Consider the following 27,910-nt stretch of genomic DNA (forward strand, 5'->3'; position numbering starts at 1 on the left):
TTCCCAATCAATCAGAGTATCGTTTGCACCATGCTAAACATTAAGCAGACAGCTGTAACGGAAAGTTTGTTTAGCCACTTATTCCTTAGGGATTGAAAAAGAAGAAGATTCTTTCGAAAACAAGCGTCTTCTTAAATCATAACATCAATAATTGGCATAATTTTCCCTGGAAAACCTGATATGAGTGAATGAATCTATGAATCAATCTATTTTCTAAACTCCAAATAACACAACATAGTAACAAAATGATACTTCCCAAACAGATAGAAAACGTTATAACTGTTGGGTGTAACAAACATAAGAGTGTTCTTTTTAACACGCTTTGATTTTCCCTGACAAGCAACCACAAATTTACAATGAAGAGCGAAGCCCATTTTAGAAGAAAAGTTACCAAAAATAAGTATGGTGCTACCATTGCTTGCTTCCCCCCCCCACACAAGTATTACTGAAAACAAGTATTTTGAGCTTTCTTTGAGCATTCTTCGATATATTTTTAACAATAAATCTGGTTATCAAATAGTCCGTGGTAATGAACTGTATGGAGCGAACCCGCTAAATAGTAACCAACACTCTAAAAACAGAACTGTGATACCAATAGACATATTAAAACAATCGGCTTATTATACTGACTTCAAATATACAAGTTTCCTTAAGTTTAGTCGTACCCATCAAAAGCTACGAGTCTGAGAAAATTTACCTGATTTTCGAAAAAAGGGGAAAACACTCCCTAAAAGTCATATAATCTTAATAAAAATCACACCATAAGATTAAGCGTATTAGAGAACCGCGTTTTAAGCTCCTATCTGCAAAAATGTGGAAATGTTTTTTTCCAGAAGAAAGATCACTGAAGCTTGTTTTTTCCTAGGGGTGATCTTGTCGAACCAGTGGCCCTAGAATATCGGGAGAGAGATCATTCAAACGGAAATTAGAAGTTCTAGTGCCTCTTTTAAATGACGAAAAAACATTGGAGGGCAACTAGGCCCCCTCTCACGCCCCTTTTTTCTAAGAACCAGCTGATCAAAAATTTGAGATAGCCATTTTATTCAGCATAGTCAAAAGGCCCACTATTTGTTTGGAAATACAATGACCCCCCCCCAGAGCACCTGGGAAAAGGTCTTTAAAATTTTTCCATTGTTTACGTTTAGTATTTGTTATTTGAAAGTATGCATTTATTTTTCAGATTGGGGGGGGGGGTCAAATTTTCCGCTTCGGATACTTTCCATGGTGAGAGAAGTTTCTAAGGAATGAATTTTTCAGAAGAAATTTTACACTTGGGGAATTTGCCAGAATTCCTACACGAAATTCTTCTTATGTCTTGCTTTCTCTTTGCTGACTTAATTTTACGCGTAGAGATCTTAAGGATAATTGCCAGGGTAAAATTTTCACCAGGATTGACTTGTTTAGAGAATATGTCCGTGGGGAGGAAGTATTTTCCGTGGAGGTGGAGCCAGAATTCCTGGGATCATTTAAAAACGATCAGAAATTAAATATATAAAAAGTTTTTCTACTAAAAGTAAGGAGCAAAATTAAAACTGACAACGAACTGAAGTTTTAATGTTTAATTTAAGTTTTCATGTTGCTCCTTACTTTCGGTAGAAAAAAAACTTTTTTTTATTTATTAGTCTAAAAAGCAGTACATTTTCACCGATATTTTCTTTTTTACGCATTTCTCTGAAATGCGTAAAGAAGAAAGAAAGATCTCTGAGCCAAAATCAAACAAACACTATCCTTGCCTTGATTGAACCTGAGCTAATGTGAACCAATCAAATCAGAATGATTCACAAGCTAATTAGCTTTTATGTAGCTCTTCTTACTTAATTAAGGATCCTGTTCAGGTTTCACCTTTAGCACCCATCTGTGAAATAATTTCTAGCTCGACAGACAGATAGGAACTGAGCTTAATACGTTTCATGTATCTTTTCCTTGCTTTATTTCAAATAGTTTTATAAGCAAGAGAATATAATATTTAAAAGTTAAATAGAAAAAAAACTTATATAATTTCTAAACATATGAGACGAGATGACCAATAATAAAAAAAAAAATAAAAAAATAGAAAATGGGTAATGTCAAACTATTCTAAACCTTGAATCCACTTATCTTCTTTAAACATTTTTGGTAAGAAAGATGAATTACAAAGAAGCTTCTGAGATGGCTAAGACATGCTCTTAAGACGACAAAATGACAGGAACGCTAGAACAGTTTAACTAAATAACTCACAAGAGGAGGGGAGCAAAAAAAGGCGAGACGTTTTACATTTGATGTTTAGATGATGGTATTAAAAACAACCAATAAAATACGTGGGGATTCTGTGGAAACCAGTGAAAGACACGAGATTTCCGAGCAGTGTTCATCACAGCGTCAGCACCAATGAGCTAGACCCCTCGCCGGATTTGCACCAGTAGTTGCATTTGCAGATATAAGACGTTATTTACTGTTGTCTAAGGTAAAACTTTTTATGGTAGGAATTCTAAGGAGTTCAAATATTAAAATAAATACGGATATTCTACTTATATTTGGAAAATAAAGATCGTGATAGACAGGGGCACTGAATAGCTTTAGTGGGTCCATATCACAGACACTGACGCAAAGTATGGGGAAAATGAAATATTAGAACTTTTCTTTTCAGACCAGTCTTTCAGGACAAGTCTTTTCTTTTAAGAGGGGAACCCCCCTCATATACGAAATAATTTTTGTTCATTTAAAGTTTTAATGTTGCTCCTTACTTTCACTTGAGAAAAATTTGCTGTTTTTTACTTAATTTACATAAAGGTCCATATATCAAATAAAGCTTTAGATCGTCAATATATTCTACGACTTGTGACATTTATGTGGACACATACGGTCAATGTGAAACCTCTTAAATGATTCCCGTCAGCTTGTTAACTACCTCCCTTTGTGTTTTTTATTTTAAGTGGTTTTAAGCTTAGTTTTTCTATTGTTTTAAGTTCAATGTTTATCGTTACCGCCTCATGGACAAGCTCAGCTTCTTGGGTGAATTGAAGCCTACTCGACATTTTTCGGCGAAAATGATAATGCATAATTTTAGCCTAGAAAGAATAGTTTAGTAATAAGATGCTAATGTTTAATGCTCCTATCTACAAAAATGTGGAATTTTGTATTTTTTGCCAAGAAGACAGATCACTTTTTTTTTTACCAGGGTACTTCGTATCGAAGGAGTTGTCATAGAAACTTTGAAAAGAACTTCAAAAAAAAATTGGAGGGCAACAAGCCACCCTCCAATGCCCATCATTTCCCTAACCACATTCAATCAAAATTTGAGAATCCATTTTCTTCAAAGTAGTTAAAAGACCCGGAAATTATCTCTTTGAGGATGAACCCCCCCCCTCAACAGCCCTCAGGGCAAGGGTTGTATGTTATGCTCGGCGGGCATTTAAGATTTATATAAAAAGGATGATCGTATAAACTTCGGAGGGGCTCATTGGGTTGCTAATCAGTAGTTTTACTGCCCTTTTTGAGATCAGAGTGATCGGAGGATGGATGTCCCCCACCCACAAACACACATCGTATGTTTCCGAAATGCATCTGATAGAAATTTTGAGACAGCCATTCATTATCGTAGATAATTCAAAAAGATCTAATTCGATTGAAAATTGGAAGGTATAGGGCCCTTTTGAATAGTCAAAAGTGATTGGAGGGCAACTAACCCCCCTCAGCGCCCACAATTTTCCCAAACACGATCTATATATAATAACTCGCTCTTTACACTAAAGTTTAAATTTTGTCCAAATTCCTTAAGAATGACCCCTGAATCACAAAGGTCATAGAATAAATAGTGTAAATTACTAAAAATACTTTAGCTTGAAGATCTAGGTATTAGGAGGTAAACCCCTCATATGCGTAATAATTTCTGATCGTTTTAAATTTTAATGCTGCTCCTTACTTTCAGTTGAAAAATCTTTTTCATATTTATTTTTTCATTGTTTTTTAAATAATGCTAGAAAATTCTGCGCCCCCTTCATGGAAATTCTCTTCCCCCATGACAATTCCTCCATGGAAAGATCCCCCCACGTAACCCCTTCCCCTCAACCCCTACCCCTCAAACCGAAAAATTCCCCCTGAAAACGTCTGTATACTTCCCATAACCATTACCATATATAACACTGGTCAAAGTTTGTAACTTGCAGCCCCTCCCACGGGGACTGTAGGGGAGTAAGTCGTCCCCAAAGACATAATTATTAGGATTTTCGACTATGCTAAATAAAATGGCTATCTCAGAATTTTGATCCGGTGACTTTTGGAAAAAAATTAGCGTGGGAGGGGGCCTAGGAGCCCTCCAATTTTCGGTCACTTAAAAGGGGGCATTAGAACTTTTAATTTCCGCAGGACGAGCCCTCTCGCAACACTCTAGTACAACTGGGTAGATACGATCACCCCTTAAAAAAAAAAAAAAAAAAAACCGTGATCTATCTTCTGACAAAAATACAAAATTCCACATTTTTGTAGATAGGATCTTGAAACTTCTACAGTAGGTTCTCTAATGCGCTGAATCTGATGGTGTGGCTTTTGTTAATGACTTTTTGTTTCATGACTTTTAGGGGGTGTTTACCCATATTTTCTAAAAGAAGGAAAATCTTTACAGGCTCGTAACTTTTGATGGGTAAGACTTAAGGAAACTTATATATTTAAAATCAGTATTAAAATGTGATTCTTTTGATGCAGCTATTGGTATCAACATTCCGTTTTTTAGAGTTTCGGTTACTATTGAGCCGGGTCGCTCCTTACTACAGTTCGTTACCACGAACTGTTTGAAAATTGAATCGATATACAATATTAGTTTTTCCATGAAAAAGACTATGTCAATAAAAAAAAAAAAAAAAAATTAAAATAAAAAACTTATTCCACAAGACAAGTTTTTCAAAGAAAAGTAAAGAGCTCCATTAAGCCAAAAATGAGCAAAAATAAAGTCAAATAATCTTCGAAGCATTAAACTACTACAAATCATTATCAATAAATAAATAAAACTCAAAACCAACAGAAATTACAATAAATAGCCGAGTCAAGCTCAAAACGAGCAAAAATTAACATGACTAGGGCTGATAATCCCTAAGCCTTCTCAAGGCCAGAACACAATTTGCGCTTTAATGAAAACAAAATATTTATGAAGTATATTCACCTTCCTTACTTTCATAAATGAAAAATTACCAAAACCTTAAAGAAGAAATGTCAGTATATGTCAATTAAACTGACAATCCATGATCATTTCTTTATTTTGTTTTTCGTTATTTATTTTTTCCAGTAAAGGGCAAATTGTGTTGTGGTCTTGAGACGGCGTAGGGGTTTATCAGCCCTACTCATGTTAATTTTTGCTCGTTTTGAGTTTGACTCGGCTATTTATTGTAATTTCTGTTCGTTTTACTTATTGAAAGTGATTTGTAGAAGTTTCATGCTTCGAAGATTATTTGACTTGATTTTTGTTCATTCTTGGCTGAATGGAGCTCTTTACTTTTCTTTCAAAAACTGGTCTTGTGGAATAAGTTTTTTTAATTAATTTAAGTAAGGAGCGACCCGGTCTAATAATAACCGAAACTTTAAAAAACGGAATTTTTATACCAATAAATATATCAAAAGAATCAAATTTTTATGCAAATTTCCAATATATAAGTTTCATTCAGTTTAGTTTTACCCATCAAAGGTTAAGAGCCTGAGAAAATTTCCCCTTATTTTCAAAAAATGGGAAAACACCCCCTAAAAGTCATAGAATCTTAATGAAATTCACACCATCAACATTCAGCATATAAGAGAACCCATTTGTGGAAGTTTCAAGCTTCTATCTGCTAAAATTTGGAATTTTGTATTTTTTGCCAGAAGAAAGATCATGGATGAGTGTCTTTTTTTTCAAGGATGATCGACCCAGTATCGACCCAATGGTCCTAGAATATCGTAAGAGAGCTCATTGGAACGGAAATAAAAGTTCTAGTGCCCCTTTTAAGGGACTAAAAATATTAGGGGGCAACTAGGCGCCCTCCCCACACTCTTTTCCCCAAATCGTCCGAATAAAATTTTGAGCGTAGCACCGCCATCACAATTGACAAACATATCCATGGATTCCACGACACACATCCCTACTATTAACCGCAACCATAGGCCGGTAAACTATTGGAGCTACTAGCCGCTCAAGACGTAATTAAGCACACATGGGCCTCGCGCAATGCAAGCGGTGCCTTATCCCGTCATTCCATGAGAGCCAGCAGGTGCATGTTACATCACAAGGAAAGTTTTCCAAGAGATGTCTGATGCGTCATAGGGAACGTTTACTTTTGCATGCTACATAATAGTGAATTTTCAGGATTTCTTCGAATTTTACATAATAGGGCTTTGACTGTCGTAATAGGTTTGTTAGAGTCCACTAGTTAAGCAGGGAAGTTTTTTTCAGACATTAAAGAGATTTTTCAAGACTTTTCAAGACATCCCAAGACGTTTTTTAAGACATTTTTTTTTCAAGACTTTTCAAGATGTTTCAAAGAATTTCAAGACATCTCAAGACGTTTTTATCACATTTTTCTTCAAGATGTCTCACATTTCATGACATTTTTAAAGACATTTTTTTTCAAGACGTTTTAATTTATGATTTCTTTAGTTCTTTTTAATAGGAGAATGTTTACTTATTTTAAGAATGACACATTCACAAGTGACATGCTAGACTTGGGGCCCGCGGGGAAATCCACACTTGTAACTGAGGAGGGCACACACATGGGTGTTATGTAATGGCGGACGAACGCGGCAGAAGTTATGTAATGACAACACACACGTGGGAGGTTACGTAATGACGGTACACGCGGGCGATGTGACGCAATCTTACACGTGGGTGTTACGTAAAGACGATGCACACGTGGGATGTCACGTAATCCTTTAAGACTTCATTTTCTTTTTTTCAAAGCATTTTTTTCTTCAGGATTTCATTTTCTTTCAAGGCGTTTTTCTTAGGGAGCATTTATATTCTAATAATTTATGTCCCCGTTAGAATCCGAAAGGGTCATTTCCATCCTATGGAACTGAGCCCTAGACATGTGAACCAGCAATTCGTTTCTAATTTTATGTTTCAGGAAACAGATTCTACGAAGCAGCCTATTGTACGCAAAGAGAATCCCCTGTTCACGCATAATAAAATGATTAAATGTATTATGTGTTCCCATATGATTGCAATAAGTAACATGCAGGATGGAAAATTGATTGCTAAAATTTGCTTACATTTGAAGTACACCTGCTTGTTGAGTAATGCTATAGAGATTGTTACCAAATAATATGGCTATCAGATTTTAAATAAAAGCGCGAGTACCATTATGGCTAGAATATGCTACGCCATAATACATGATCAAAAGTAGTTGCTTTTCCTCTTTATAACACAAAATTTTAAACTTAAACTAAGGGCATTCTTGAATGAGCATACATATGTGCATAGAATAAAAGATGGTTAAATTGCAATAGTGAAATGTATTGAAGTTTTATCCTGGGTCATTAAATCTAAAGGATACAAACTTTTGTATATAAAACTTGTATTATTTTTTTTTCAAAGCTTTATTAAAACACAAAAACGCAGCTAAAACGCAACAATAGAAAAAACGAAATGTGAAAAAAACCTTATGTAGGATAAAATTTAGGCAAAAAGAACAATGATTTAAAGAACGGTGGGAGCCCTACTAAGCAAGTCCAGGGGGGAGTGTTGTTATAAGAGATACATTGAATCCATATTAAGAGCTATTCCTGAGAACTTTTAATGAAAATTCCAGGTTTCATTGTGCCAAGACCAGGTTTCATACGATTTAAATCTAATGATTCGTGGTTTTTCGCAAGCCTTTACTCCGTGATACAAAATGTCAATTCACACCACCATATTACAGTATGTCTGCCCCCTGGCGCACCCTCATAATTCCTAAGACATTTTCCAAAAATTTTCATGATAAAAATATGATTTAAATCCAGTGATTTAAGCTTTTTCGTAAGCCACCCCTCCATAATACACCATGTCAGTCGACGCCACCATGGAACAATACGATTGACCATCTGAAACCCCCTCATCATTCCTAAGAACTTTTCTATATATTTTCTTCATAAAAATATTGATTTAAATCCAATGGCTCAGGTATTCGCAAGGCAACCCTCCGTGATAAACGATCTCAATTCCCGCCACCTTGTCACACTACGATTAACCATCTGGCACCCTCTGAAACATGGTAGGTAAGGTTAAGTTAGATGACGCGACATCTAATCTAACTTAACCTAACCTACGATGTATAGGTTAGGTGTAGGTTCCGTCACGTTTGGTACAGTCCCCCAAATTTAACCTAAACTAGTACAAGTTCCATGAACAAAATCACTTCCACGAGGACAAAAAAACAATCTACAAGTTTCACGCAGAGAAAAATTAATGTGTAACAAGTTTCACAAAAAAATCAGCACGCAGCAAGTTTCATGAACAGAATCACCTAGCAATAAGTTCACTGAACAAAATCAATTTTACAAGGAGAAAAAATCAATGTACAATTTTCATGAAGGGAAAATCAACATGCAACAAGTTCTACAAACAAAAATAAGCATACGACAAGTTCCACGAGCTAAAATCAGCAGGCAAAAATTTCAATGAACAAAATCAGCTTCACGAGGAGTAAAATCAATATACAAGTTTCAGGAAGAGAAAAATCAACATGCAACAAGTTTCGCAAAAATCAGCACACAACTAGTTCCACCAACAAAAAAAAATCAGCACGCAACAAGTTCAATGAGCAAGATCAGTTTCACGAAGCAAAAAAATCAATGTACAAGTTTCACAAAGAGAAAAATCAAGATGCAACAAGATTCACGAACAAAATTCGGTACACGAGAAGTTCCATGAACATAAATCAGCACACAACAAGTTCAATGAACAAAATCAGTTTCGCGAGGAGAAAAATCACTGTATAAGTTTCACGATGAGGAGAGATTAATATGTAAAAAGATTCACGAACAAAGAAAAATCAGCACGGAGTAAGTTCCGGGAGCAAAAAATCAATACGAAGAAGCTCCATAAACAAATCAGTTTCATGAGGAGAAAAAATCGATGTACAAGTATAGCGAAGAGATTAATCAATATGCAAAAAGTTCCATGAACAAAATAAGTTTTGTGATGAAAAAAATCAATGTACTAGTTTCACGAAGAGACAAATCAACATGCAGCAAGTTTCATAAGCAAATATCAGCACGCGACAAGTTCCATGAACAAAAAATCAAGACGCTACAAGTTCCATGAACAAAATCAGTTTCATTGAGGAGAAAAATCAACATGGAACAAGTTTCACGAACTAAAATCAACATGTAACAAGTTTCACGAATAAAATCAGCACATAAAAAGTTCCAAGAATAAAAACCAGCGCGCAACAATTTCCATGAACAAAATCAGCATGCAATAAGTTCCATGAGCAAAATCAGTCCCACAAAGAGGAAAGTTAATGTACAAGTTTCACGAAGAGAAAAACAACATGCATATGAGTTTCACAAACAAAATTCGGCCCGAAACAAGTTCAAATAAAAACAATGGTCGTTTTTTAGTCTAAATTTATTTTTGAGGGGAAAAAGCTTGAAAAAGACTCTTAGGCGTCTTAATGTTCACCAGAAGGGTGTCATCAGGGAGTGGTACAATGTGCCACGCTGATGCCAAATGCCAAGAGCCATCAGAAGGAACTCAAATGAGGATTTTTTCATTAAGTTTAAACCATCAATTCTTGTGTAAACGAATAGTTTTGCAGGAAAATGCCCGAGAAAATCTCATATATGTGATAATACTTGCTAGAGGGTGTCGTTTGTCAGCAACTGAGAGTCATGGGCTGGGAGTTGTCATGGAACATCGCAATCTAGCAATAAAATGGCAAGATTCCGCTGTTCAAATAAAAACAATGGTCATTGTTTAGTTTATAAATTTATTTTGAGGGAAAAATGTTGAAAAACCCTTAGGTGTGATGATGTGTTCCAGAAGGGTGTCATTGGGAGTGGTACATTGTGCCAAGCTGGCCTCAAACGCTAAGAGTCATCAGAAGAAACGCTAATGGGGATTTTTCCATTAAGTTTAAACAATCAATTCTTGTGGGAAAAAATATTTATGCATGAAAAGGCTCGAAAAAATTTCATATTTGTGACAAAGTTCGTCAGATGGTGTCGTGTGACATTTGTATTTTGCCACAGTGGCGTGACGTTTGGGCATCACGTTTGGGGTGGAATACTAAAACACAAACCATTGGATTTAATGCATGATTTTTAACAAGAAAAGTCTGTAAAATATCTTGGGAATGATGAGGGGTGCAAGAGGGTGGCAGAAATGCTAGTCATCGTGTGGCAGAGCAGCGTGAATTGAGATGGCGAATCACGGAGGGTTGGCATCCAAAATACGAACCAATGGATTTAAATCATGTTTTTAACAAGAAAGTATCTGGTAAATCTCCCGGGAATGACGAAGGGGGTGTTACAGGGCAATAAAGGGGACAATAATAGGGTGGCACGGTGTGAGAATTTACACGGTGTATCATGGAGTGTTTCCTTGCGAAATCATGAACAACTGAATTTAATGTATGATTTTCAACGGGAAACTACTTGGAAAATATCTAAAGAATGATAAGGGGGATGTCAGAGGGTGCCAGATGGTCAATCGTAGAGTGACACGGTGGCGGGAATTGAGATGGTGTATCAGAGCGGGTTGGCTTGCGAAAACATGAACCATTGGATTGAAATCATATTTTTAAGAAGAAAATATGTAGAAAATATCTTAGGGAAGATGAGTGCGGGGGCAGAAAGTGCCAGATGGTAAATCGTAGTGTACCTTGGTGGCGTCGATTGACATGGGGTATCACGGAGGTATGGCTTGCGAAAAAACAAGAATAATTGGATTTAAGTCATATTTTATCATAAAAATTTCTGGAAAATGTCTAAGGATTGATGAGGGGGTAACAGGAGGCAGTCATACTATGACACGGTTATATGAATTGACATGGTGTATCATGGAGGGATGGCTTGCGAAAAACAAGAATCATTGGATTTAAATCGTATTTTTATCATGCAAATTTCTGGTAAAAATGTCTTAGGAATGATAATATGTATCACTGGGGGGAAGGGGTAGCCGCATATTGCAATGGTGGCATACATTGCTTGGACTAACATGTTTTACCGCTTAAAGTTAAGGTGAGAGGTTTTAAACGAATTTATCAGCGGTGAGGGGGACTGAAATCTAACACTTTCTTAAAAAAATGAGTTATTTTAATTAGGACATCTCAGAAATACCTCTTAATATTGCTTAAATTTGTCTCTAATAGCAACCCCCCACCCCCTGGAATAGCTTGCTATAGTAGGCTAGCCGCATATTGTCCTTGCGGCGTGAATAAGCATAGCCTTGGCACAATGAAACGTGGAATTTTTATTAAAGGTTCTCAGAAATTACTCTTAATATAGATTGAATTTATCTCTAATAGCACCCTCCCCCCTGGAAGTACTTGCTAATTAGTTCTATTACGTAAGAGCTCAAGAAATCATGAAGAAAACCGTAATGAAGAAAAACATATTTATAAACCTCTTGAAATGTCTTGAAGAAAAATGTCTTAAAATACGTCTTGAAAAAAAAGTCTTAAAAACGTCTTGATACATCTTTAAACATCTTGAAGAAAAATGTCTTAAAAAACCGATAGGGATGTTTTGAAACGTCCCGAAAAACCTCTTGAAGAAAAACTTCCCTGCTTAACTAGTGGACTCTAACAAACCTATTACGACAGTCAAAGCCCTATTATGTAAAATTCGAAAAAATCCTGAAAATTCACTATTATGTAGCATGCAAAAGTAAACGTTCCCTATGACGCATCAGACATCTCTTGGAAAACTTTCCTTGTGATGTAACATGCACCTGCTGGCTCTCATGGAATGACGGGATAAGGCACCGCTTGCATTGCGCGAGGCCCATGTGTGCTTAATTACGTCTTGAGCGGCTAGTAGCTCCAATAGTTTACCCCCTATGGCTGCGCTTAATAGTAGGGATGTGTGTCGTGGAATCCATGGATATGTTTGTCAATTGTGATGGCGGTGCTACGCTCAAAATTTTATTCGGACGATTTGGGGAAAAGAGGGTGGGGAGGGCGCCTAGTTGCCCCCTAATATTTTTAGTCACTTAAAAGGGGCACTAGAACTTTTATTTCCGTTCCAATGAGCTCTCTTACGATATTCTAGGACCATTGGGTCGATACTGGGTCGATCATCCTTGAAAAAAAAGACACTCATCCATGATCTTTCTTCTGGCAAAAAATACAAAATTCCAAATTTTAGCAGATAGAAGCTTGAAACTTCCACAAATGGGTTCTCTTATATGCTGAATGTTGATGGTATGAATTTCATTAAGATTCTATGACTTTTAGGGGGTGTTTTCCCATTTTTTGAAAATAAGGGGAAATTTTCTCAGGCTCTTAACCTTTGATGGGTAAAACTAAACTGAATGAAACTTATATATTGGAAATTTGCATAAAAATTTGATTCTTTTGATATATTTATTGGTATAAAAATTCCGTTTTTTAAAGTTTCGGTTATTATTAGACCGGGTCGCTCCTTACTTAAATTAATTAAAAAAACTTATTCCACAAGACCAGTTTTTGAAAGAAAAGTAAAGAGCTCCATTCAGCCAAGAATGAACAAAAATCAAGTCAAATAATCTTCGAAGCATGAAACTTCTACAAATCACTTTCAATAAGTAAAACGAACAGAAATTACAATAAATAGCCGAGTCAAACTCAAAACGAGCAAAAATTAACATGAGTAGGGCTGATAAACCCCTACGCCGTCTCAAGACCACAACACAATTTGCCCTTTACTGGAAAAAATAAATAACGAAAAACAAAATAAAGAAATGATCATGGATTGTCAGTTTAATTGACATATACTGACATTTCTTCTTTAAGGTTTTGGTAATTTTTCATTTATGAAAGTAAGGAAGGTGAATATACTTCATAAATATTTTGTTTTCATTAAAGCGCAAATTGTGTTCAGGCCTTGAGAAGGCTTAGGGATTATCAGCCCTAGTCATGTTAATTTTTGCTCGTTTTGAGCTTGACTCGGCTATTTATTGTAATTTCTGTTGGTTTTGAGTTCTATTTATTTATTGATAATGATTTGTAGTAGTTTAATGCTTCGAAGATTATTTGACTTTATTTTTGCTCATTTTTGGCTTAATGGAGCTCTTTACTTTTCTTTGAAAAACTTGTCTTGTGGAATAAGTTTTTTATTTTAATTTTTTTTTTTTTTTTTTATTGACATAGTCTTTTTCATGGAAAAACTAATATTGTATATCGATTCAATTTTCAAACAGTTCGTGGTAACGAACTGTAGTAAGGAGCGACCCGGCTCAATAGTAAACGAAACTCTAAAAAACGGAATTTTAATGCTAAAATATACATCAAAAGAATCAGATTTTCATGCTGATTTTAAATATATAAATTTCATCAAATTTAGTCTTTGTCATCAAAAGTTACGAGCCTGAAAAAATTTGCCTTATTTTAGAAAATAGGGGAAAACACCCCCTAAAAGTCACAGAATCTTAACGAAAATCACACCATCGCATTCGGCGTATCAGAGAACCATATATCAAAATTTTCAAGCTCCTATCTACAAAAACGTGGAATTTCGTATTTTTTGCCAGAAGACAAATCATGGGTGCGTGTTTTTTTTGTTTGTTTGTTTGTTTGTTTTTTTTTTTCAGGGGTCAACGTATCGACCAAGTGGTCCTAGAATGTCGCAAGAGGGCTCATTCTAACGGAAATAAAAAGTTCTAGTGCCCTTTTTAAGTGACCCAAAAAATTGGAGGGCACCTGCGCCCCCTCCCACGCTCATTTTTTCTCCAAAGTCAACAGAGCAAAATTTTGAGATTGCCATTTTGTTCCGCATAGTCAAAAACCATAATAACTATGTCTTTGGGAATGACTTACTCCCCCATAGTCCCTGGGGGAGGGGCTGCAAGTTACAAACTTCGACCAGTGTTTACATATAATAATGGTTATTGGCAAGTTTACAGTCGTTTTCAGGGGATTTTCTTTTGGTTTTGGGGGTGGGGTTGAGGGGAGGGGGCTATGTGGGAGGATCTTTCCTTGGAGAAATATGTCATGAGGAAACAGAAATTCAATGAAAAGGGCGCCGAATTTTCTAAAATTACTATAAAAAAAAACAATGAAAAAATAAACATGGAAAAATTTTTTCAATTGAAAGTAAAGAGTAGCATTGAAACTTAAAACGAACAGAGATTATTACGCATATGAGGGGTTCTAAAAATACTTTATCATAAAGAGTGAGGTATTTAGTAGGAGATAAATACCTCGCTCTTTATGCTATAGTATTTATAGTAATTTCAACTATTTATTCTACGGCCTTTCTGATTCAGGGGTCATTCTTAAAGAATTGGGACAAAACTTACGATTTAGTGTAAAGAACGAGGTATTAACGAGGGTACAAACCCCCTCATATACATAATAAAAATTAAAGAATATAAAATTTTGTTACGTAAGTTAATTCTTAAGTTACGTATATTTTTTACTAGTAAAAAAATTCGTTAAAAATTAAAATTTATAGTTGCCTTTTTATGTAACCGAAAAAAATTGCATGGCAACTAGGCCTCCTTCCCCATCCCTTATTTCTCAAAATCGTCTGATCAAAACTAAGAGAAAGCCATTTAGCCAAAAAAGGAATTAATATGCAAATTTAGTTTTAATAATTTATGTGTGGAGAGCCAAAATCAAACATGCATTAATTCAAAAACGTTCAGAAATTACATAAGAAAAACTAGTTTTTTTTAACTAAAAGTAGGCCTAAGGAGCGACATTAAAACTTAAAACGAACAGAAATTACTCCGTATATGAAATGGGTTGTCCCCTCCGCAATCCCTCGCTCTTTACGCTAAAGCTTTTAATTGTTTTAAAAAGCAGAATTGTGGCAAAGAGTCAAACTTTAGCGTAAAGAGCGAGGGATTGCGGAGGGGACAACCCATTTCATAAACAGAGTAATTTCTGTTCATTTTAAGTTTTAATGTCGCTCCTTACTTTCAGTTAGAAAACTAGTTTTTTTATGTAATTATGTAAGATGCAAAAGTGAACATTCCCTGTGACGTGAAAAACATCTCTTAAAAATATTCCCTACGACATAACATGCACCTGCTGGCTCTCATGGAATGATGGGATAGGGCACCGCTTGTATTGCGTGAGGACCAGGCGTGCTTAATAAGATCTTGAGAGACTAGTAGCTGAAATAGTTTATCCCCTATGGCTACGCTTAAAAGCACGGTTATGTGTATCGTGGAATCTGTAGATATGTGTGTCGTGAAAATCATTACGGTGATACTACTTTTGAGCCGTTTTGTTTATCGTAGTTGAAAGGCCCAATAACTATGCCTTTGGAAATAACGTGACCCCACACTACCTAAGGGGAAAGGTCTGTAAGTTATAAAATTGCCCATTGTTGCGGTTCTATTTGTTTGTCCCTTCGTTTCTTTCAGCCTTTGGCTCACACAGCCTAGCATCATGGTTGCAACGGTACCTATAGCCTAGTAAGGAGCGAGTCTTGGCCTATTCGTAAAGCAATAACTTATTATTAAAGAAACTGTAAATTGTGAAAAATATTCAATTGAGGCTGATTCCAAAATGCAAAGCATTATTCGGGCTCAACTTCATAGTAATTTGTAGTTATGAAAACAAAATTGTGAGAATTTTGAAACTGAACCTGAAACACCTTGAAAACAATGGCAACATTAAGTAAGATTTTACTATTGGAATCGCTATGGTCAAAAACTATCAACCAAAAAGTAAAATCTGGATAGTGAAAAACATATTTCAGAATTGGGAGCAGTGATGCATCTCACAACTTTTTTCTTTTTTTTTGCTATGGGTAATAGATTATTGAAAGATCTTAATGAAATGAACAAGAGCTTACTTGAGAGCTAATGTTTACGTAGTGTCCTTAACAAGATCAAAAGAGACCACATCACAAGATAGTATCGTTGAACTGAATTTATTGATAAAAGATAAACAAGAAATACCTAAAATTTTAACAAAATCCACAGTAATTTACATACAAAAACAAAAAGATGCTTCAAATTAGTCTCCCCCGTAAGGCTCCATTGCCAGGAAAAAAAAAACAAGGGAAAAACCTAACAAAAAATTAAACAAATACATCCATCAAACATTTTTTAAATAATACACTCACATCAGCAAGAATCATCCCCCCTCCCTAAAAAATAATTATAGCTATGCAGGGGGGTAGTACATGAATCCAGTCAAACTGTCGGCGAGTGAAAATTCCGAGATAAACAATCGAATTAACATTTCTGAAAAATTGTACATTTTACTCTATACATTTTGCAATTATACTACCATGCAGTAGCAAATCAGGGTTGCAGCGATAACTGAAGCCTTGTAAAAAGCGAACCAGAGCCCATAATATCCAAAAGTTCAAAAAAGCGCTTTGAAGAAATTCTCTGGTGAGAGAAAACTGCGATTGGTGGCTAATTAACGAATGCTAAATGTCATCTTGGTTAATTTAAATAAATTTAACGAGCAAGAACAAATTTCTAGGAATTTCTAGATAGATTTCGAAGACCATTGTAAATAGCATCAGATAAAAATGAAAAGTTCACCATTGGTATTACCGTCGTAAAAAGCCTTGTACAGGAGAATTGGAGCACTCCACCTTCAACAACATGGAAAGTCGTTTTTAGCATAAGAAATACTAATATGTCCCCTTTTTTCTTTTTTCCCAAGGGTAATCATGCCAAAACAATCATCCTAGAATGTTTGGAGAAGACTAACTTGAAAGGAGATCCCCATATCTTTTCATTTGGATCGTGTCACATCCAACTGGCATTAAAAGCCATAGGTTTTGAGCCCCAAACCGTGACAAACCACAGCAAAATGTTTTTTTCTGTCATTGTGTGTCATAGAACCTGAATTGGTAAAAGAGGACCGAAATGCCGGGGAATGCAAATTTCAAGAGTCGATCGATTTTTCAGGGTCTAAAACCCTAAACAGGTGGTTTTTAGCCTATCGTCTGGAAAAACGAGCATATAATTTTGTTTCATGTTATCATTAATCAGAAATTAGAGATCTCTTAAAGTTGATAGCCGTGATCTTGGCCGGATCTTAGCGGAGTTTGAAATCGCATGTCTTGGGATGTTTCTGCTAGATTTTAGATGATTTGATTACTAAAGAGACTAGGAAGCAGATTGAGGTAATTAAACCTTAAGTAAAAAACAATTTTTTTCCACGATTCTTAGCATTATACGAGGTTTGTTCAAAAAGTATCAGATCTTTATTTATTAAAAAAATAACTCTTAATCTGATAGAGTATTTTTACACTAATCTCCTTTAAAGTTGTCCCCTTAGGCTGCCACGAACTTCTCCCAACGGTTCTGACACGTCGGAACGCCTATTTTGTGGTAGCATTGGCGTGCAGCTGGTCCGTCGAATTGTGCAAGTCCTCTTTGGACTGAAATATAGTCCATTTCATTGGCATTTTTTGCTTGTGGAAAAGCCAGAAGTCAGGTAGAACCATGTCGGGAGAGTAGGAAGCCCGACGAAGCATTTGTGTGTTATATTCGGCCATGGAACTTTGTTGCTTCTGCTCGATGGTTACAGGTTTGGCACGAACTTTACTTAGATTCAACTGAAGCCCAAATCCTCAGTCAAGATGAAATGAACGGATCCAATCCTGGTGGACATCTCGCTTGCAAGTTTTCTGATTATAATTTAACGATTGTGCATCGCCATGGTCCTCACTTGGTCAATATATATCTCATTTCAGAATATTGAGCGTCTTCCAGAACGTGCTTCACTCTCAACTGATGTGCAGCCATCTTTGAATTGGTTTTACCACTCCTTTATCTGTGTGTTACCAATTCCCTCACTTCGGAAGGCCTATTGGATCTTGGGGATCATCTCCACTTGGAACTCATCAAGCTTTGAACGAAATTTAAAGCAGTAGCGTTGTTCTCCCCTTTCTGTCATTCCGCCAAAAACACAATCCGACGGTACTTCTTCACTCATCGACGATCTGCCAGCTTCTGCAGGCATGCATCAAATCCTGCCTCTCAAGCCTCACTTTTTGGACGCACAAAAATTATGGTCGCACACTTTTTGAACAAACTTCGCGTAATTTATTAAGTTTGAATTAGCCGCCGTGTCATTTTTATATCCCACTGCGCCGTAATTAAATAGACGTATTACTGCTAATGTGTACTGTGGCGACCGCCCCCATGTTTGAGCACAGTCTACTTGTGTGATGCCTTAACGGCAATCTTATAAACGGTTCCAGGTTTATGGCAGACTTACTATCTAAGTTTGGCGTTGTTTGTATCCAGGAAGATGCGCCACTTCTTTTAGTTTGAATCTCTTTATTAATAAAGTGTCTTATGTTACTGCGTGCCGATCAAAAACTCACAGCCGTATTTGAGGTAAGTTAGTCACTTGTGTGGAGTCGTTCCTCTCATGTAGTGTCTTTAACTCCGCGCGCAGTAAGAATTTGCCATATGATGTTAAATAATCTTGCTTATCTAAATGTATTGGAAGCCCACTAGGAGACAAATACAACTTTATATTCCTATACGTCAGCTGTGGCTTTACTAATCTAAATCAAGGCCCTGTCAATCGTGTAAATATATCTTATGGACTGCTATATGATTATTTGACATGATTGTCAATCGTAGTTTGGTCTAGCAGAAATTAAAATTAGGTGATAGGAAGGGCTTTCATGTCACCTTTCTTTTAATTGCGGATTAACAGAATGGATTGAATGGGGCTTGATTATGTGCCATTATCAATACATAACTATATTTTTGCATTTGGTTTTTTTTTTCTAAAAAAATTATAACTAGTCCCTTTGATAGCCTTTTTTTTTTAATTTTAATGTGCCCATAAACTTTAGTAAAATAATAACAAAGAGCTATTTTCGTCTTCCTTTTATGTGAGCAGTGAATCATGTTCATTTAGAAGAAGGACTAAAAAATCATTCCTACCCCAAATTCCTTACGTTTTATCTTCGCATTAGTTTATCTTTGCTGACTCCTTTTCTTCCAACAAACAGCTAGAGGATTATGAACGGCTTTCATTGATATGAAAAAAATTCCCATTTGCCAACAGAAAAGATATCCAACTCAGAAGGAAAACAATTCTACCTCGTTTATTTGCCCAAAGGACAAAAACAAGCTCATCAAAGATATTGTTCCGATATATCTCAAATTGGTAACAGTAAAAGACTAGTAAACAGCGAAAAAAACTGAGAGCGAAATGCTTGTATTAATTATATTCTTATAGAGAATATAATGTTTATATTGTTTATATTGATAAATTATTCGTACAATGAAAAAAGGAAAGCTGTACAATATACATTTTGTTTTCAGTAAAGCACAATTGACATTCTAGCGATTAAAGGTGTCGAAGGAGCTACAGCTCCATTCTTATTTGTGGTAATTTCTGTTTCTTTGAAATTTCATATACTTATTCATAGTAATTTAGGTTCCTTTTAATTTCTTTGATCATTCCTACCTTTTCCCCTTTGACCCTTCCAGTTCCTTTGTTCATTCATTTTAGTGTTTGTCAGCTGTAGACTTAACTTAACGTTCTAGGCTAATTAATTGATATTAAATTCAGTCAGTTTTATATTTGACGTATTATATTACTTTAGGTCTTGTCATCTTACCTTTTAATATTACTTTTTAAATCTGCTTAAAAAGCTTGTTTTGAATTAGTCCCATAAAACATGTACGTGAAAAATTAAGAAATTGTATTATTTGGGGTCCCTAACATTCAGGCTATGATTTTGCTATTCCCCTTGTAGGAACGTTTTTGGACCTATCGATTATTCTAAAATGGATCGCTACACCAAAATTTTGATCCAAAGGCATGGGGCGTAGAGGAGGAGGGCACTAGTCAGGGACACCCAGATGAAAAAAATGCCAGGGGAAGGAAATGGTTTTTCTTAAATAAGGGACTGGTATCTGTAATTTTTTCCTAAAAAACATTTCCGAAGATTTTTTCTACAATTTTTTCCCGCAAATCAGTATACTACCATTTTCTGGTGTAAAAAAAACAACGTAGGTAGGTCTAGATAAACAAAATCTGAAAATTAATTTCCCATCCTCCATAAAATTTTCATAAATCGTCTATCGACTGAATTTAGAGACAACTGAAGGATGAAAGCTCTGAGCATATGCAGGAGGAGTTTCAAAACGCAATTCGTTTGTTGACAAATTAGTTTATTCTGGGCTTTTACAGAAATTAAATTAAAAAATACAGTTTTTTTAACTGAAAATAAGGAGCAATATCAAAACTTAAAACAAACAGTAATTACTCCGTATATGAAAGGGGCTGTTCTCTTCTCGACGCCCCGCTCTTTACGCTAAAGTTTGACTCTTTCTCTCAACTCTACTTTTTAAAACAGTAAAAAAAACTTTAGTGTAAAGAGCGGGGCGTTGAGGAGGGAACAGCCCCTTTCATATACGGAGTGATTTCTGTTCGTTATAGGTTTTAATATCGCTCCTTACTTTCAGTTAGAAAAACCTGTTTTTTATTTAATTTCTGAACGTTTTTGAATTAATGAAAGTTTTAATTTTGGCTCTCCGCACATGAATAGTTAAAAAAAAAAATTGCATATTAATTTATTTTTATGGCTAAATGGTTTTCTCATAGTTTTGATTGGATGATTTTGAGAAAAAAGGAGCGTGGGAGTAGGCCTAGTTACCGTCCAATTTTTCGGTTATCTAAAAAGGCAACTAGAGCTTTTAATTTTTTAAGAACTTTTTTATTAGTAAAAATATACGTAACTTACGAATTAACTTACGTAACGAGTTGTTACGTAAATAGTTGAAATTAATAAAATTACTTTAGCGTAAAGAGCATGGTATTGGGAGGAGGTGGACCCCTCATATGCGTAATAATTTCTGTTCGTTTTAAGTTTTAATGCTGCTCCTTACTTACAGTTGAAAAAACTGTTCCATATTTATTTTTTCATTGTTCTTTATAAAAATGCAAAAAAAATCCTGCGCCGCCTTTGTGGAAATTTTCTTCTCCCATTGAAAAATTCTTCTATGGAAAGTTCTCCCCACACAACACCTCCCCTCCAGCCAAAAAAGATCCCCCTTAAAGCGTCTGAACACTTTCCAATAACCATTACTATATGTAAATACTGGTCAAAGTTTGTAACTTGAAGCCCCTCCCATGGAGACTGTGGGGGAGGTAAGTCGTCTCCAAAGACATCGTTATTAGGTTTTTCGACTATATTGAATAAAATGGCTGTCTCAAAATTTTGATTCGGTGACTTTGGGGGAAAATGAGCGTGGGAGGGGGCCTAGCTACCCTCCAATTTGTTTGGTCACTAAAAAAGGGCACTAGAACTTTTAATTTTCGTTAGAATGAGCCCTCTCATGACATTCTAGGATCAATGGGTGGATACGATCACCCATGGGGGAAAAAAATAAATAAATAAAAACGCATCCATGTGCCAAAAAATGCAAGATTCCACAATTTGTAGATACGAGCTTGAAACTTCTACTGTAGGGTTCTCTGATACGCTGAATCTGATGGTGTGATTTTCGCTAAGATTCTATGACTTTTAAGGGGTGTTTCTCCCTATTTTCTCCAATTAAACAACAAAAAACATATTTATTTAATAAAAGTAAGGAGCGACATTAAAACTTAAAACGGACAGAAATTACCCCGTATATGAAAGGAGCTTTTCCTCCTTAACGCCCCACTTTTTACGCTTTTTGACTCTTTCTTTTAGTTCTACATTTAAACAGTAAAAAACTTTAGCGTAAAGAGCGGGGCGTTGAGGAGGAAAAGCCCCTTTCATATACGGAGTAATTTCTGTTCATTTTAAGTTTTAATGTCGCTCCTTACTTTCATTTAAAAAAACGTGTTTTTTTATTTAATTTCTGGACGTTTTTGAATTAATACATTTTTTGATCTTGGCTCTCCGCGCTTTTTCATAGTTTTAATCGGAAGATTTTGAGAAAAAAGGAAGCGAGATAGGAGGCCTAGTTGCCCTCCAATTTTTTGATTACTTAAAAAGGCAACTATAACTTTTAATTTTTTACTAACGTTTTCATAAGTAAAAAATATACGTAACTTACCAATTAACTTACGTAGCGAACTTCTATATTCGTATGTTTTTATTGCGTATATGAGGGGGCTCACCCCTCGTCGATACCTCGCTCTATACAATAAACCTTAAATTTTGTCTCAATTCCTTAAGAATGACCCCTGAATCACAAAGGCCGTAGAATAAATAGTTGAAATTACTAAAAATACTTTAGCGTAAAGAGCGAGGTATTACGAGGAGGTAAACCCCTCATATGCGTAATAATTTCGTTTCGTTTTAAGTTTTAATGCTGCTCCTCACTTTCAGTAGAAAAAACTTTTCATATTTATTTCTTCATTGTTTTTTTAAATAATGCTAGAAAATCCTGCGCCCCCTCCATTGAAAGTCTCTTCCTCCTTGAGAAGTTCCTCCATGGAAAGATCCTCCCACGTAACCCCCTCCCTCCTCCCTTAACTCCCCCCAAACCAAAAAAAAATCCCCCTGAAAACGCCTGTACACTTCCCAGTAACCATTACTATATGTAAACATAGGTCAAATTTGTAACTTGCAGCCCCTCCCACGGGGACTGCGGGGGAGTAAGTCGTCCCCAAAGACATAGTTATTAGGTTTCTCGACTATGGTGAATAAAATGGCTATCTCAGAATTTTGATCCGGTGACTTTGGGGAAAATGAGCGTGGGAGGGGGCCTAGGTGCCCTCCAATTCTTTTGGTCACTTAAAAGGGCACTAGAGCTTTTAATTTCCGTTAGAAAGAGCTCTTTTGCGACATTCTAGGACCACTGAGTCGATAAGATCATCCCTGGGAAAAAAAAAAAACAAAAAAAAAACAAATAAACACGTATCCGTGATTTGTCTTCTGGCAAAAAATGCGAAATTCCACATTTTTGTAGATAGGGGCTTGAAACTTCTACAATAAGGTTCTCTGATACGCTGAATCTGATGGTGTGATTTTTGTTAGGATCATATGACTTTTAGGGGGTATTTCCCCCTATTTTCTAAAATGAGGCAAATTTTCTTAGACTCATAACTTTTAACGGGTAAGACTAATCTTGATGAAACTTATATATTTAAGATCAGCATTAAAATGCAATTCTTTTGATGTAACTATTGGCCTCAAAATTCCATTTTTTAGAGTTTTGGTTACAATGGAGCTGGGTCGCTCCTTACTACAGTTCTTTACCACGAACTGTTTGATAAGGCAAATTTTCTCAGGCTCGTGACTTTTGATGGGTAACATAATGAAACTCATATATTTAAAATCATATATTTGAAATTCTTTTGATGTAACTATTGTTATAAAAATTCTGTTTTTTAGAGTTTGCGTTACTATTGAGCATTGGTAACAGTTCGTTTCCACGAACTGTTTGATATATTCTTGCTTGATAGCTGTGAGTTGAGTTGCGAATACTTAATTGCCTCGTATTAAATGCTACACATTACAGCAGAAAAATTGCAATAATAATTGGTATACAAGGGGAGCAAATATATATATTTATATATATATATATATATATATATATATATATATATATATATATATATATATATATATATATATATATATATATATATATATATATATATATAATGTACATACAGCTATTATTTGTTCGTTCTCCGGTATGAACAAAATTATCTAGATAGGTCAAGACTTGGAAAAATTCTTTTAGGACCTTAATTTTGGGAAACATTTTTCACATAAATGACATTACAAAAACCCGGACATCCATTACCCTAACAGTTTTACTTTCTAAAAGAGAACATAAAAGGTCTCCTGGTACTATTAATAATTGCACATGCGAGACACACCTGTCTTTACTGACTTTAATTTTCTATTGATCTAGTAGCTACTTCACATGCTCGCGTTAGGTTAAAACTATTAAAGCTAATCAGCATATTCCAGTATTAGCTATAATTACTTTAATTGAATGCTTGGTAAATAATAACAATATGCTACATTAATTATTGCTGACAAGATAAATAGTTTTCTTAGTATTAACTTTTTTCGGGTTTTATCATACAAAAAAATCAACATGATAAAAGCAGCAATCAGTGGGAACCAAACTCTGACAAACCATTCATGGCAATGACCTGTGAAAAAAGAGTACCACCCTTCCTCACGTTAGTATTTCATGAAATTAAAAGAATAGAATTAAAAAAAATATTATACATCAAAATAACCTATTTCTAAAAATTTATAATTACAATTAATAATTCATAATTATAATGATTTACATATTATATAACTATAATTTACAATTATAATTATATACAATTATAGTTTTAAATTATAATAATCAATTTATAATTAAAGTCACGGGTCAAAACCGAAAGCAAATAAAATTGGCATAATTTTACTACAAGGAAACACCCACCCCAACAGAAAAGGAATGTAATTGTAACAAAACTAATACATTCTGACAAGTGATAAATTATACACCTGGAAACACTAAGAAACGCAAATTCGTTTAATGCATATCTTGTTATCACAACTTTTTTCTTAGAGGTTCGATTATTATTGACAAGGGTTGCTCTTTACTTACAATTCATTAACACTAACTGTTTGGTACGAACTAAAAACTCTTCACCGATAAAAATTTCAGGTTACATACCAGTAAAGATACGGCTTCTCCCTCTCGATATGAACTGAATTAGCTGGGTCCAATCGAAACCAAGTTGTAAAAGTAAAACCATTTTCTTGGGGCCATTTAGCAAGGGGTGGTAGCACTAAAGCCTAAAAATTTGTTGTTATTACTGATTTTGTAGCGAATTAACACAGTGAAATCTTCAAGTCAACAAGTGAAACCATAGACAATAAAATACTACGAAAAACACTACAGATGGTAGTGAGAAATTGAGTTGCGAAAGAGCTGTAAAATGCACTCTGCTTTTTAAAGTTGAAAAAATTTTAAATTTAAAAAAAAATTTTAAGTTTAAAGTGAAAAATTTTTTAAAATTTTAAATTTTAAAGTTTTTAAAGTTTGGCTATTTTAAGCCAAATTATATTCTTTTTTAGTGTCAAATTCACCTAAAAAGATCAAGCAATGTTACTTGATAACAACAATAGTGAATTTCCTTTTCATGAACAAACCTAGTTTTCTTATAGACACTCACTGAACTAAGTTAGCAATTCATTTACATTCAAATGACGAGTAAAATGATATGGTAGCAAATTCTGGTTCAAAATTCGCTTCAGCTTCCTTAAATAGACCTTTAAAAAATTAAAACAACATAAAGCCGTTTTTTTCCGTGGGATCAATCTATCGCTGCTGAACTTCGCTGATGACATTCTTCATGTTTCTCGGTCGATATCTTTTTTTCAACAAAATTACAACTCACTTGCAGCGGCATACAAGCATCTCGGACTTTCCTTCAACGAATCTAAAACAGAACCTCTTTTCTTCAATGGTTCAAAAAATGAGCTTTCAATTATTCTCTCCGTTAAAATTGGTGACACTCTGATTAAGCCCCCTTACCTATTCGTCCCTTAAATATCGGGGTCCCTTACCTATCTTGGTCTTCCTATTTCTTCTACACTGAAGGACACACGCTCAGCACTGACAAACCACTTCTGTTCCCGTCTACGAGCGTCTTACAGATTACTTCTCCTTGCCCGTCCTCCAAACCGTCCTCTCCTTGCCCGGCTATACAATGCTTTTACTACCCTCCATCTGCTTGCTCTGGCTCCCTTCTGGAAAATATTCACAGCGACTGAAAAGAAAGCCACTTGTAGCGCATTCTACAGATATGCCACGTTCCTCCTGCGTCTCCCTCTGTGGCACAGCAATGGCGACATCTCCATGAAATACAAGGTCACCAACCCTTCCATGGCCATAGGGAGAAGAATCTCCAAATTCAATGCTAATGTTTCAAGAGCCAACCACCCCTGAACTAGTGTTATTTTATAATGGTTGTAGTTGAAGTGTATTTAAATTTTTTCGTTTTTATACTCCGTCTTTTCCGTTTTTGACGGGTAATAAACTACTACTACTGCTACTAATAATAATAATAATAATAATAATAATTGACGAACTTAAAAACAAAGGATCAATTTAAGGTACAATATGTGATATGAGATTCTGAAATCTTGATACTTTATGTACTTAAATTCCGATCAATAAACTGCACCAATTAAGACAAACGAAACAATTTTTTAAAGATTAAATATTCCTAGATAACAAAGAAAATACAACAAGGAACAATCAGTATATCCCTAGAAACCTGATGAGGTAAGTATACGTAAGTAACATACCCATAAATATTCATAGTTCACCACTCAAATAGGAAAAAATATATTTATTCCATTTTGGCCATCTACAAAAAAAAAAAAAAAAAAAGTAAAATTCTAGTTAATTGACTTCTTGCTATCTCAGAAAGGGTTTAGGTTAGTAAAATGAAACTTTCAGGGATGAATCTACAGACTAAAGTATGTCCCGGGAAGGTATTTTGTAGCAACTATCTCCACTCATTCTCACTCTAAAAGGCCCTGATCTTTGATGACCTTTAAAAATATGTGTGTTATAAAAGTGGAACCTTGCAAAATAGATCTTCTGCTTAATTGAAGTAGAACAAAATTGTTTTCAGCTTCATAACTTGGCTCAATTCCATTTTATAAGGTTTTAAAGATGCGCAAATACATTTCCTAAATTTTGAAAAAAAAGGACATTGATATGGCTCAAAATTCTACTCAAATAACAGGAATTGCATTTTCAGAACTAAAAGCAGAGAAAAAGCAACTAGTAACTGAAAATTAAGGTAAAATGTTGTTTTGTCAAAATTTCAATAGGTATAGACCTGTCATGTAGACAAATTTCAGGGCCCTCTAGAGGGAGAAGGACTAGAGGTGGTTACTTTAAAATACCTTCCCGGGACATACTTTAGCCTGAATATCCATCTTCGAAAGTTCCATTTTCCTAACCTAAACCCTTTCCAAGATAGCAAGAAATCAATTAACTAGAATTTCACCCCCCCCCCCCCAAAAAAAAAAAACAAAAAAAAACTAGAGACTCATCCCTTTACCCATGTATAAAAAACAAAGTTCTTTAACTCGAATCGCAAACTGAGATAATTCCTTTAATGTGTTCAATTTCTTCGGGTATATCTAACCATCAATTCGATCCTAGACACCGAAAAGAAAAAGTAGATCGCTTCGACGGAGCAATAGGTGTTCGGGACAATCTGAAAAAGTCTAGTTGAATCATTATGGACCTGAGTTCCTAGCTGAAACATTTAATTACACAATCCGATAGTACTATTTGTAGTCCGATGCATTAGATTTACTTAAACGTAAAAAGCTAACCAAACACTGATACCACTCTGACGATCCCTAGAATTCTCTGACTGAAACAGGGCTTGGGACATGACTTAAAATGTGCATAGCTGAATTCTGCAGCACATGAAGAGGACGAAAGTGGAAAGGAATCGTATTTGACCAGACAGCACAACAGTAAAAACGACACGGATGACTAGAGAAAAATCAAGCATAGGAATAATCCCACCTGAAAACATATTTTTTCACTGCATGTTTTATCTTACTAGAAATTCTGAAAATATTTCGAATTACTGTTTAAAACGAATCCAGCCAAAATTCGACACGGTTAACATGTCGGGCAACAGATGTCAAAACAGACATCTTGACATACTGAACATGAATGAAATGCATACTAAACGTATTTTGATTTGGAAGTTCTGTACTGCGATATTAGCCTAGGATTTGTGTTCAGCTATCTGAAACCGTTGTAAACAAATTTTTCTTGGAACCAAACATCATTTGCGAAATCGAATTAAAAAACAATTTTTTCAACTGAAAATAAAGAGCAAGA

At 35.2% G+C, this 27,910-nt stretch overlaps 1 protein-coding gene across 8 annotated transcripts in view; it reads right to left on the minus strand.

Annotated features, from left to right (window-relative positions):
- Positions 1–27,910, minus strand: part of LOC136025077 (neurobeachin-like) — a 271,780-nt gene that overhangs the window by 152,350 nt on the left and 91,520 nt on the right. For all 8 annotated transcript variants that reach the window (XM_065700792.1, XM_065700791.1, XM_065700790.1 and 5 more), the window contains one exon: positions 24,701–24,822. In XM_065700792.1, coding sequence (XP_065556864.1) covers positions 24,701–24,822 — 122 coding nt within the window. The remainder of the gene's footprint in view (positions 1–24,700; positions 24,823–27,910) is intronic.

Source organism: Artemia franciscana, chromosome 3, assembly GCF_032884065.1.
Source record: "Artemia franciscana chromosome 3, ASM3288406v1, whole genome shotgun sequence".
Classification (NCBI taxonomy): domain Eukaryota; kingdom Metazoa; phylum Arthropoda; class Branchiopoda; order Anostraca; family Artemiidae; genus Artemia; species Artemia franciscana.